Source organism: Corvus cornix, chromosome 8, assembly GCF_000738735.6.
Source record: "Corvus cornix cornix isolate S_Up_H32 chromosome 8, ASM73873v5, whole genome shotgun sequence".
Lineage (NCBI taxonomy): Eukaryota > Metazoa > Chordata > Aves > Passeriformes > Corvidae > Corvus > Corvus cornix.
Genome location: NC_046338.1, coordinates 30,374,219 through 30,386,945, shown reverse-complemented (window position 1 = coordinate 30,386,945; position 12,727 = coordinate 30,374,219). Strand labels below are relative to the sequence as shown.

The 12,727-nt window shown below is 52.3% G+C and overlaps 1 protein-coding gene across 1 annotated transcript in view; it reads right to left on the bottom strand.

The window, feature by feature from the left end:
* Positions 1-3,295: 3,295 nt before the first annotated feature.
* The window catches only part of PAPPA2 (pappalysin 2), a 95,912-nt gene continuing 86,480 nt past the window's right edge, over positions 3,296-12,727 (bottom strand). The window contains 2 exon segments of the mRNA XM_039555625.1: positions 3,296-3,425; positions 5,323-5,421. Coding sequence (XP_039411559.1) covers positions 3,351-3,425; positions 5,323-5,421 — 174 coding nt within the window. The 3' untranslated portion in view covers positions 3,296-3,350.

Here is a 12,727-nt window from a genome sequence, read left to right as displayed (position 1 = left end):
GTGCATGATCTGGGGAGCTTTGCCCTAGAGGGGACATTTGAGGTCACCAGGAGATGCTGTTCCTCCTCTGGGACTGCGTCCCTGTGCAAAGACCAGACACCAAGAAAAGACCGATGAGGGGCATCAGAGATGGCTGGAGGAAGAAGAGTGGGGTTTAAACACAGGGCAAGGGCTTTTTTGGGGTTTCTCAGCCCATAGGTACGAAGTTTACCTGGTTGCTTAAAGAAACAAAGAAAAAAAATCCCCAAATCTTAAAGTAACTTTATTGTCCTGGGTTTTAACTTTCTTGCCAGGATACCACATGGTCCTCTGGCTCTAGTGTGAGCCACCTTCTGCTCCCCATGCCCAGGGAGGTGGGGCGTGAACACACACACACACACACACACACACACACACAGATTTCACTACATTTTAAGTGGATTAATTAGAAAAAGTGACCAGCCTTGACCCAGTTTGTAGCATAACCAGCAGAAGACCTTCTGCAAAAGTGTTCTTGCAGCTGGTGGCACAGCAAAAGCTGCCTGGGTGGCACTCACTGGAGGTGAGTGTCCCTACACACCCCAAAACCTGAAGGAAATCTCCAGCTGGGCTGTGACTGTTCTGGGAGAGTCCGTGGTTTGGGAAGAGCAGAATGTGTCAGACCGAAGGTGTCGGGACAGGCAAACCACCTCCCTGGCCCCCTTTTGGGTGAATCAAGGAGGCGAAAGAGATGGAGGATGAGAAGATTATTTATTTTTCATAGATTTTTATAAAAAATAATTATCACATACAAAAAAATAAAAATAGCAGCAGCCTCCGTTGTGAATAAAACCCTAAAGGGGACAAAAACCGCTCAGTGTCGCTATAGAAGAACAATATTTCAGTACATAGAAGCTGTCTGGTCATGAGAAGCACAAATGTCTACCAGCCAAGCCAGCATTTCCCATCCCAACCCCCCAGTTCTCCTCTCCATGGGGCACAGTCCCTTCCCTGCACACACAGGCAAGCAGAGAAAAAAAAAAACAATGGGATTTTCATGCCAAGAGGATAAAAATTTGGCATATTAACACATAGGCATGCTGACACCAGGCAGGGAAGGGTTTGTCATGGCAAGATGCTGGGACTTGAAATTCTGCTTCTGCATGTCACGCTCATCCCACGTCCCTGCTGTCCCCACCTCTGGGGGCTGCCAGGACCCCACTCCTGCTGTGTTGGCACCCCTGGGTCTCCCCTTTCCTGCACTGGTGGAGCAGGACAGGCTGCCCGAGCTGCACATCCTGGGGGTGTTGGGCCAGCTATTATTTGAATTTCCTTGGGTTGCTTGAGAGCTGGTTTTTTATTGAAAAGTGGGTATCTGACAAAATGTTGCTGCTCTCTGCCCAGCTGACGGTGAATTTTGGGGTGTCGTCACCTGTGCATGACGAGAACAGAAATGTTGGCGTCCCTACTGCAAGAGGGGATGGGGCTCATTGTCCCCCACCTCTCTTCAAATCCCTGCCTAGGCCAAGTCGATGGGGTCAGGAAAGGGTTTGGAGAAGGAAAAGGCATCTCCTGCCTGCATGCTGGCAGGATGTCCGAGCACCTCTGCCCCTACTCGGGTCCTCCAGTAAAACACAACCGTAGGCAGTGCCCGACAGAACAGCATGGGCTAGAGCTAGCGGAAGCCAAACGATGCCTTGAAAATTCCTGGTCTCTCCACACCGTGTCACCCTCTCTCCACCACTCCTTCACCAGACAAACTCTGGCTTGAAGCCTGTATCCAACAGCACAGGCCATGCAGGCAGGACACAGCCAGGCAGCCTGGAGTCCTTTGGTCTCAGCCTGCAGCTCACCCGGGGACACTGCAGTGAGTTCCAACTCTGTGGTCCCTTCTCTGCTCTCCTCTCCTCTTTCTATCCCTTTTCTCTGCCTCTTTGCAGCACAAAACCATCCATGATACTCCCAGCTGGAGCCAGGCACCTTCCCTATTGCTGCCTTTATGCGGCTGGGTCCAAGCTGAGCTTCTGGGAATCAATTTTATGGGGGGCAGAGTTTCTTGCTGGGCTTCTTTGAGGCCAGAACTGAATCTGCAGATTTTCACTTAGTGCCTACAGGAGCAGGAGCCTCTTGGAAGTCAGCAATTGTATGTCCAGTGTGAGGGGCTTGGACAGAGATAATACTACTACTTCTGCTAAGGAAAATCTCAGTGAGACATGATGCTCAAAGTCTCCTGACAGGTTTTTTTTGGTCCCTTTGGCATTACAGGGTCTAGTCTCCTCTGAGAGCTGCTGACAACACAACTCAGTTGGAGTTCAGACGTGGGGGGAAGAGAAGAAGGACTGCCTCAGCATCCTTCATTCAAGCATCACACAGCTACGCTGGTTTGGCCTCTATGTCCAGTTGGGTGTGCAGTGGCTGGGGGAGTGAGACAGGGAGGGAGCATGGTGAGTCTTTGCTCCTATTGACCATGCAGTGATCCCCATGGACACATAACCCTGCCCAGAGGGCTTTAAAATAATGTGTGATGGATGCCTGTGGTGCCCTTGGAATCTGCTGTGCTCACTGGGATGATTCAAGGGCACAGCAACATTTTTTCTCAACCCCAGATTCCTGATCCTGATCCACACCCTAAGCAGAACAAGGCAAAGCACTGGCAAATACCAAGGGCAAAACTTGGTCCCTGCAAGATGCCCAAATCACCTTGAGGTGGGAGCCTCCACGCCTGGGGAGCTCTCTCCTGGCATGGCCTGGATGTTTGGCTTCTCTCTCTGTCCTCCTTCCAGCTCCCTCTCAGCAAGGAAGGGGAAAATCCCTGCTCCTCCTGTGCTTTTCCCAACGGTTTGTACTTCACAGCAGCATGGGTGTGTGATAAAGGATATCCTTTCTCAGCTTCATCAAGAGCAAAGAAAATATAATATATATTTATATATATATATTATATATATGTATATAGATATAATTAAGTTTAAATATTTGCAGAGAGATCACAACTACCTCGACCTTGCTAAAAGAAGCCTGTACAGCAGAGAGGGGTGAATAGTGACAAAATCCAGAGCAAAGACAGACACCCAGGAGCCGGACCAGGACAACCATCCATGGCAGCACCTGGGCTCTCGGCGTGGACCCTAGCCCAGCGTGTGGCTGAGGTGGCACCAGACCCCTGCCTGAGCCCCTCGCGTGGGTTCTGGAGGGAGCAGCGATGGGGAGGGGACCACATGCTTGCCCTCCTGGGCTCCTTGGTGGCCTGGACTCGAGCCCTCCATGTGCAGTCGCCATCCCCCTGCCCGGCTCTCCCTCACGCTCCTGCCCCTTGCCCCGCCATGCCCACGGCCCCGCCGCTGCCCCTTCGCTCCTGCGGCGCTGCCTGACCGAGAGAGGCCCCTCAGCTGCCGCTACTGGTTCTCCTCGGCCGCCGGGTCGCGGCACGTGCACTCGTCCTGGTCGCAGTCAGCAGCAAACGGGATCACCTGCGGGACAAAGGGAGAGCTCAGCCTCCGCCCCGAGACACCCCCGCACCCCCACAAGGCCTCTCCAGCCCTGCTGTGGACAAATGGACATTCTGGGCTGTGCCCAGTTGCTGGCATGGCCAGGCTCTGCGCTCGCTGGGGAATGGGCTCTGATACAACCTGTCTCCAGCTGAGTTTTGTTCTTAGCCTTTTCCTTTTTGTTAACGTGTTTCAAATTTTGTGGCCAAAGGTCAGGTTGAATCTTGTGCCCCCAATGTCAAGCCCTGGGAAGAAGTGTCCCCTGATGGGTGTAAGATGTTCGGACTAGGGCTGGCAGTGGTGAGGCACCTCTAGATTTAGGTTTGGTCCCTATTAGAAAACCCCCTTCATCCACGTCTGAACCTGTGGACCTGTGACTCTTCCAGCAAAGCACGAAGATAATGCAGCCTCGTCTTCTGCAGCTCTTGGAGAAGCTCAGCCAAGCTCCCAGCTGCAGAGCTGACCTCCACACTGCCCAACATGAGGGTGTATTGTCCTTGTGCATGGTGGATTAAGGAAAGCCAGGCAGGAGAGAGGCTCTGTGAGCAGGAACAGCCTTCCGTGGGGCAGGCAGTGGGTTCATTTCGGGCCACTCACAAGCTGGGCAGCTTTGAGACACCCCATGCAGGTAGGGAGGTTCATTGCACGTTACTTTCTCTATAACAACTGCATGTGACTGAGCAAGCCTGCGTCCCCTTAGCTGGTGGTAGCAGAGAAAGGAGGGAGGGCGTGCGCTGAGCATCTGACTCCTGGTTGACAGTGGCCTGGTGATGAGCCATGGGAGCTGAGAAAACAGTTTCCTTCAGAGGTTTTATACACACCAGGCTCAGAGCCAGGAGTCTTTCTTACTGTGAAAACACATTTGATTTTTCACAGACTGGATCAGTGAAGGAAGGGCTGGAGTGCTTTGGGGATCTTGTGATGTTTAAACCCTGTATTTCTCCATCTGCCTTAACAGAGATGTGCTAGAGGCTTGTCGAGCAGCTGATCTGGGACCTGTGGGGGATGCAAGCTGGGTCTGGGTCTCCTGAGAGCCATGGGACTGAACCCCTCCACTTTCCGCTGTGAACCCAACCTTTATTTTGGCCATGCCTTGCTCCGAGATGTCATGATACTGTTGTGGGGATTTCACTCATCACTTGGGTGTAAAGCCTTTTCTTTCCTATCTCAAGCGGATCTTCCCAGGATTTTATTTTTTCTTTCCTCTGTGTATGTATGCGTGATGAAAGGAGAAATGATTTGAGCTCCACAACAAAGATGAGAAGATCCAAATTCACATATTTTCGCAGTGAGAAGTTATTTCATGCCCTGTGATTTGTTTTGCTGTTGGATATGATTAGGAAGAATGGGCTGTGAGTGCTGGATAGCGAGTTAGGTGGGAGGGAAGGTTGTGACGGGAGACAAAGAAGGGTCTGAGCAACCTGAATGCCAAGTTGCTCCCTCTACACTATTCTTCCTTCCTCAGAGAGGGGAGGAAACATCATTTGTAGCAGATGCCAGTGGACCATACCAAAAATCCCCTGAGACAGCTCAATTACACAACAAGGTGACTTCTGACTCACCATGTCTAGCACTATGTCCTGTGGAAGTAATTTCTTTGGGACTTGTTTCCCAAAATGAGAGGAAATCCCATGAACCTCAGGGGGAGCTGGGCTGAAGCTTCAATCACACTGGCCTGTGTCCAAACCCCACTCTTAATCAGTGCAACGATGTCCATCAGCTTCAGCTGGCTTTGGTTTAAAATCATGGGTTTGTTCTCCGTTCATGGGAGAATTGCATTGCAGGCTCAGTTCCACAGCCAGGAAAGCCAAAGAACGTCGATAGCAGTCACCCCTGAATCCATAGATCCTGGCCAAGGCCCTGGGAGGTGCTCTCTTACCTTCCTGGAGGACAGTGTGGAGGAGCAGCAGTCCCCGCCGTCGTACTGGCAGTATGCCCGGTTGTTGATGGTATCACACCAGCCGTCTGCTTGGAAGGGCTAAGGCAGAGAGGAACAAAGCTCTGTGAAAGGTCATTCAAAAGCATAAGGTTGCCCCCAAAAGTACAGGTCCCGGGTCCTCAGCAAGGCCCCTGTGCCCACTTCCACCATACACAACCCCCTCTTCAAAGCCAAAGGGCACCAGATATCCCAGCTGGTCTGGATGGGAGTAGTGGGTGTTCCAAGGGCAGCAGCTAGAGGATCATGGAATCGTGTCAGAAATGTTAAATGGCACAAGCAGCCATTCAGAAAACCAGTTTTTTGTTGTTTTAGTTACATGAGTCATCTGATCAGAGAAGAGAAACGAGCAGCTAGGGCTGGGAAGCAGCCAGCGAAGGCTGGAAAACTGTCCCGTGCACCGGCTGCGAGCAGGGCAGCGCTTGCAAGGAGGGTCAGGAGCGGTCAGCAGCCAAGGTTTATTTATCACAGATACACACCAGCACCGCCAGGCAGCAGCTGAACGAGCTACAGCATGGAGAAGCCATTCGTTGATAGGGTGATTAGCAATTAAATGCTTCTTCCACTTCGGGCTCTCTGATGGTACTTGCTGGCCCAGCAACCATGGCCAACCTCCAGAAGGACGGTTTCTATCAGAATTGTGGAATCATGGAATGGTTTTGATTGGAAGGGGCTTTAAAGACCATCTCATTCCAACACCCCTGCCATGGGCAGGGACATCTTCCACTATACCAGGTGTCCTGTCCACTCTGGTCTTGAACATTTTCAGGGATGGGGTGGCCAAAACTTCTCTGGGCAGCCTGTGCCTGTGTCCCAACACCCTCAGAGTCAAAAATGTCTTCCTAATATCAAGTCTAAACCCACCCTCTTTCAGTTTAAAGCCACTACCCCTTATCCTATTGCTCAATGCCCTTGCCGAAAGTCCCTCCCCAGCTCTTGTGTAGCCCCTTTTAGTCCGGGAAGGTGCTTTAAGGTTTCCAGAGTCTTCTCCAGACTGAACAGGACTCTTGGTGGAAACCTGGCTATCCCGTTGTTCATGGAAACAGCTGACTAGTTTCATTGGATCTGGTTGGCCCCACACAACAACCAGACTCCCAAAAATGCCCAGACTCAGCCTTTGATGATGGACATTCACATGTAGCACCCTTAAACTGAATGACAGCCTGCTGAAAAACACCACTGCCCCACAACAGCCCTGCACCCCCTGTGCCAAAGCCAACATGTGGGCCTGGTGATAACGCCAGTAAATTCACATGAAGAAACCATGCCAAAACCAGAGAACCCATGTGGCTTTTTGTCCTTGTGACTCACAAGGAACAGAAATGGGCTCAACACAGGCTACTAACACTTTAGGCAGTAGCAGCAGGGATTATGGCAAACCACCAAGTCTGGTCTCTGCTATCAGTAGCACAGGCCACAGGCCAAATTCAGGCAGCCACAGAGAGATCACTTTAGCCTGGAAGACCTCGGAAGAGCAGTAGAAAGAGCACACCTTCCTGCAGCTGGGAAATTGAGGCACAGCCGAGTTAGGTAGCTCGCTCAAAAACAAAAAGGGATTTGACCCCAATCGTTGCTGTCACAAACCACATCCAGAGGAGACCAGGGTGCACTTTCTTCAAGGCAACAGTGTTAACACTCCTCTTCCACTAAAAAGCATCAGGTGGGTCTTAAATGATTGTGATCAAAGAAGGTTTCTTAGTCTCGAAGCAGCTTTGAGCACCGGGAGGGCCAGGGCAGGGATGTCGGGGTTGGCAGGTGCCAGGATGCAGTCAGGGGACTGGCCAGGGCCGCTGGCAGGGGAAGGCTCTTCTGGGTGTGATTTGCTTTTGCAGCCTTCCCCGCGGTGGAGTTTTTCCTTGAGCTTTGCTCCATATGTCATGAGTCACTGGCAAAACAACACCCGTCGCTTTGGTAGTTTCCATACAATTATGGGGAGGTTTGCCCATCCTGGCTGCACAGGTCTGAAACGATTTCCAGATCTTGCGTGCAAGGTGGGGGGAGGACAGAGGCAGGGACAGGATGGGGAAGGAGAGGCTCTCAGCCTCTCACTACACCTATCAGGGCTAACTGCCCCCTCCTCTCACCCAGCCGGAGCCCGTACCCCACCCTAAACAAATACAGGCTCCTATGGCAACACTTGTTGGGGAAACTTAACAACTCATGCTCCAAATTACATTGGAAAAACATATGAAGGGAAAATAAAAAATGACTAATTGGACTCGAGGCTCAGGAGAGCCAGGCACAGGGTTTGGGGATTTCTGTCCCCGCTCCTTGCCTAGTGTTTGGAGAACATGGTGACTCCTGTGCCTTTGCCTTACTGGGAACCTCCAGATGGTTTTGTCTTTGCAAGCAGAAAGAGCGAAGTAAAGTGCTGGTTACCCTCGAGGGCACAGGAGCCCTTGTCCTTGCATCAGTCTCATTTTGGCCTTGCAGGAATCATGGCAAGGGAGGACACAGGCGATGCAATGTGCCGAGGATAGGCGATGTGAGGGAGCAGACCCTGTACAGACTCTGCTCAGCCTGTGCTCGAGACGCGTGGCTCTACAGAAAGCAATGCCAGCGGTGGGAGAAGGCCACTCGCAAAACCACCTGACGATGTCGGAAGGTGCTGCCAAGAAAAAGGAAAACACCAATGCCCAGCTGTGCCACACGAAGGTGACGGATGTGATCCAGGGAAATGGTCAGCTGGGTCCCAACTGCCGGAACACGCACCCTGCAGCCTGGGGGGGTCGTGGGCTGGTTGAAATGTCTCTTATAAACAGGGAAAAAATGAATAAGGCAATTGCAGCAGCCGCTCTGCGCTGTGTTGAGTGGTGGGGAGCTGCTGGGCCAGGCGGCGTGCCACCGAGGCAGCCAGGGAGACGGGCTGTGTCAGCGGATCTCCCGCTCGCCCATCCATCTTCCTTGTTTGTTCAGACAGGAGCTGCAGCGGGGCGTGTGTCAGCACGTGGAGGTGCAGCATCTGGCGCTGCTGGGCCAGGGCCCTGTGCTGCCGGCACGAAAATAGTAACAGCAAATCAAGGGCTTGGCAATTTAAATAGGCTAAAAAAACAGAGGCTCTCAAAGCTGGGAGCAGGCACAGCTGAAAAGAGAAAAAATCAAAGGAGGGAAAAGAATGGAAGAGGGAAAAATATTGCAGGCAGAGGAAGGATGGGAGAAAGGGCTGGTTAGAGCCCAGTGCATGCCAGCCAGAAGCATCTCCGAGTGCTCAGTGGGTCCATCTCTCAAGGATGCTGGGAGATGTCACGCAGGGTACAGTGCCTGTGCACAGTATTTTTCCACAGCCCTTGAAGAGTCCCCAGGCTGGCTCCATCCTCGGGGCTGCTGCCCTGCCATCAGTGAGGAAGAAAGGCTCCAGGCATTTTTCTTCAAATCCACCTCACACGTAGGTTGATTCAGTGTGAAAGAGCACAAAAAGGTGCAACAGGTGAGGGAAAGGTGGATCATGAAGGCTCAATCCCAGATCCCATCAGTGTTGTACATATTTCAGTGTTGCACTGCCGGTGCTTGGGAAACATTATTTTCCAGGAATGCAGGTTTTGCTCTGGTTGAGCACACCTGAAGGCCCAGCACCTTGCTTTTGGCCATCACCCCTTCCAGATGCTTTGGAGGAAGGTGGAATAAAGAGGAAAAAAAAAAAAAAAAAAAAAATCAGCATTCACCTGGCCAGCTGTGTAACTGAGGAGCTGAAAGACTCCCCTGATCTACCACTGAGATGGAAAGTGCTTGTCGTTTCTATCTGCACACAGCCATTGAAAGGCCAAATCCCAGTTTCGGGGAGTCAAGTCCAGCCTTAAGAAGCAAAATGCTTTCTCCCAGACTGGTCCAGGGTGTTGTGACTGTGCTGATCCACCCAAGGAGGGTGCATAGTTTGCTTTCATGGAGCTTCTAAGTCAGCCTGGGTTTTGCTGTCCTTTCATTTTTCCCTTTGGGAATTGGTATTCTGAGCATCAAGCTGACACAGCCACGTGGCTGAGAAGGCGCAGGTGTCTTTGCCCTCCTCAGCTGTTGCCTTGAAAGCACCCCCAGAGAAACAGGGGAACCACCATTTGGGCAGGGACCAGCCCTGGAAAAGCTGCTGCTGCTGCTGCCCTCGGACTCATGCCTCGTGCCTCAGCTTCGCCACCGGTAACTCTGCTCCTGAGATGGATGAGTCACTAGTGGTGGGAAGCTCAGTTGGAAACCCCATCCCTTTGGTGGCAGAGGGATGTCAGCCCAAACCAGGGTTCACAGAACCATGGGACACGAGCCTGAGTTGCCCCAGGGCTGCAGAGTGCTACAGCTCCAGGGGTCTGGAGCAAGAGAAGCCATGTCCCAGGTGAAGGTGCTGCCCGTGGCAGGGAGGGACAGGCGGGGTGTGTGGGGAAAGGAAAGCATGGAGGGGCTGCAGGAGCCCTCCAAGAAGCAGAGGGGAGCTTCTCCCTGCCGGGTGTCTTTCCTTCCTCCCCACCTCAGCCACTAGCAAGATCTTTCCAAAAGCTCTGGGAGGCCCCTGGGAGGACCTGAAGAGTGCCCAAAGCCTTGTTAAACAGCTGGTTCACTTAAAGCCCCAATACATCCACCACCCCAGCTTGGGTCCCTGAAAATTCCCCCTCCCATCCCTGTCCCAATCCCTCCAACACCCTTGCAAACCACTGTTCCCCTGCAGAAGACTGTCAGTCCTTAAGGCCAGAGATGTGACAGGAGCTGGCTAAAGGGATGCTATAGGACACAGCCCTTTCCTTACACACATTCACGCTGGTGAGGCAGAGCGCCCGGTCATTCTTGGCTCTCCCTGCTTGCCCAGGGAAGTTGACTGGGAATGCAGACTGTGGGAGGAAATGACAATGTTCATTGTTTGGATTAAATATTTTTCTTGGCCCTCTCTCTGTTGCAGTGTCTTTTATTTTATTTTTTCTCCCCCCCTTGACACCCCGAGCACATTCACTTTCCTTCTCTCTTTTTGGAGGCTCTCTGGCACAAGGAGGAAATCGGCTCTCAAAAACAGAGAGGGACAGAGAGGGAACAGGTCTGGCTTATGCTCAGAAAGTTTTTCGGGATGTCTTTGTGCCCTGAGCAGTGAGCAAGGTCTACCTGGCCCATTGTAAAGAGGGAAGCAGGGTGAGCACCACCCAGAGGAAGAGACCTCTAGAAATCTGGAAACAGGAACCTGGGACCAAGTGGCCCGAAGAAGAGAAACAAAATCCTACAGACTTAGTACTTCATTCCCCATTTTTATGTCTTTCAGTTTCTGTCCCCTGAGCCATCCCTCTGCTCCTTTCGAACTGTGGCAGCTGTCCCTTGGAGGTACATGCCTGTAGCACGGCTTGCTGGAGACATCATGGACCTGCCCCATCACCTCAGACACAGACAGAAAGCAAAACAGAGAAATTCCAACTGCTTCTGAGCCTGCTGGTGTCCCTGAGGCACTCGTCAGCTAAGCACGCACCTTGCTGATATCACATCTCAGGTCTCCAGCCCCAATGTCTTCTCCCCACCTCTCACTACAGAAACAGAGGCTTGTTGCTTGAGAACATGCTCCATACACCTGAAGGAACACTTCAGGGCAGAGGTGATGGGCTGGAGGGTTGTGACATCCTGCTGCCTGGTTTCAGCTCGTGGACCATCACTGGCGCTACCATACCAGCTCCCAGCAGTCTTGCTGTGGAGCTCCAGGTGTTCTTCAGGACAGTGGGGTCCCTTGGACATGGGTTTCCTGCAGACAGCCAGGCTCATGTGAACCAGTTTGTGCTGAGGTTGTGCAGGATTGGTGTCTGTAGGGGGGAGGGAGTGCACAGAGGCTCCATGGGCTGCTGTCGATGGCCATCCCAGGAGAGTGGGTCCTTGCCTTCATGGTGCCTGAAAGTGCTCCGGTGTCCCAGGCCAGGATTTGGCTCAGACATGCTTCTGCTGTGGCACTTTGGACTCCTGCATGGGGATGTGTCTCCTTATCCCTGTCCTGCTCTGTGCTGCTCAGAGGCCTCACGTCTCAGCAGAAAGGTCTTTGCACAGTCCAAAGGACAAGAGGGAAGAGAGGGATGAAAAGCTTGTGTAGATCACCGCATCGGAGCAGGCCTTTGCTTCCATCAAAACATCCACATCTATGATCTATTCATGGTGAGCTCCTTAGCCTTGTCCTTTTTACACCCTGATCTCAATGCTAGCAGGAGAAGAGAAACAGAAGCAGGAAGGAACAGGGAGAGAGGAGCAGGGGAAGTTGCTGTGTGCCAATAGTGCTCCTGGCAAGCATGGTGGCTCCCAGAGATAGTCCCCAGTGCTCACCATTCACAGGGACACTGCTGTGACACACAAGGGAAGGCAGGACTTCCCATGCCACGAGCACCAGCCTGCCATCCTGCCCTCAGCAGCTTGCCTGCTGCATGGATTAGATCTGCTGCCAAGCCCTTTGTGCAAAATATGTTACAGGATAGAACGGGTTATGGAAAACAAGCCTTGAAAACCACAAGGGCCTCCTGACCCACTTGTATCTGGTTTCTGCCAAGTTCTTGTTACAGATCTTAAACAGAAAGAAAAACAATGTACAAGGGATGAAGGAGCTGAAGGGGAATGAATATTCGTGTTGGAAGAGCAGTTGGCTGGGCTACGCTTGGGGATGTTTATTATCAGAAACGACTCATTGATTTTTATTTCGGCGGGTGCTTTCAGTGGTTTTCCACTCTGTCTGTAGCACCGGCTGCACGACTGTGACTGCTGGGAGGGGGGAAAGCAGGACCTGGGCAGGGATGAAGGGAAGGCACCTGAACTGGAGAGGGTAGAGAAGCAGCACATCCCAAGTGCTGGCACAATGCAGCTCAGGGAAGCTGAGGCTGCTCCCACCTCTTCAGGGCTCCACCACCACTGGGGGTGTGTCTGGGTGCTGGAGCCCTACCCATGCCAAAATACCTCCCCAGCTTTTGGGGTCCTGTGAGTCTGTTCCTGCAGGTAGGGGAGGGGCACCTGTCCCTTGTCCTTGCACCGTGCTGCTGTGTGATCATTTTGTTTCCCTCTGCTTTGTCACTTAATGAAATGATGCTTCTACAATCACCCTCTATGTGTGTGCAGGGGACAGAGATCTTCTGACTGTTTAGGAAAAGCATGCCTCAGCTGAGATTTTTGGAAGAGGAATAGATTTCTTTGGGATTAGCCCCTGGAAGGCTATATCCCATGCTGAGCAGCCCACACTGCCCATGTTAAAAGCAGCATGAAAATGTACCCAGCAGGGATGTAAAGAAGTCCCTGTCTTGCCTTCCACCTCCCCAGCACGAAGGGGTTTGCCTTCACCAGTCAGAGGCCAGGTCTGATCCAGAAGTGACCACTACCTGCAGTCCTTGCTCCTTATGCTCCCCCACCATCTGCACAGGCTGCATGA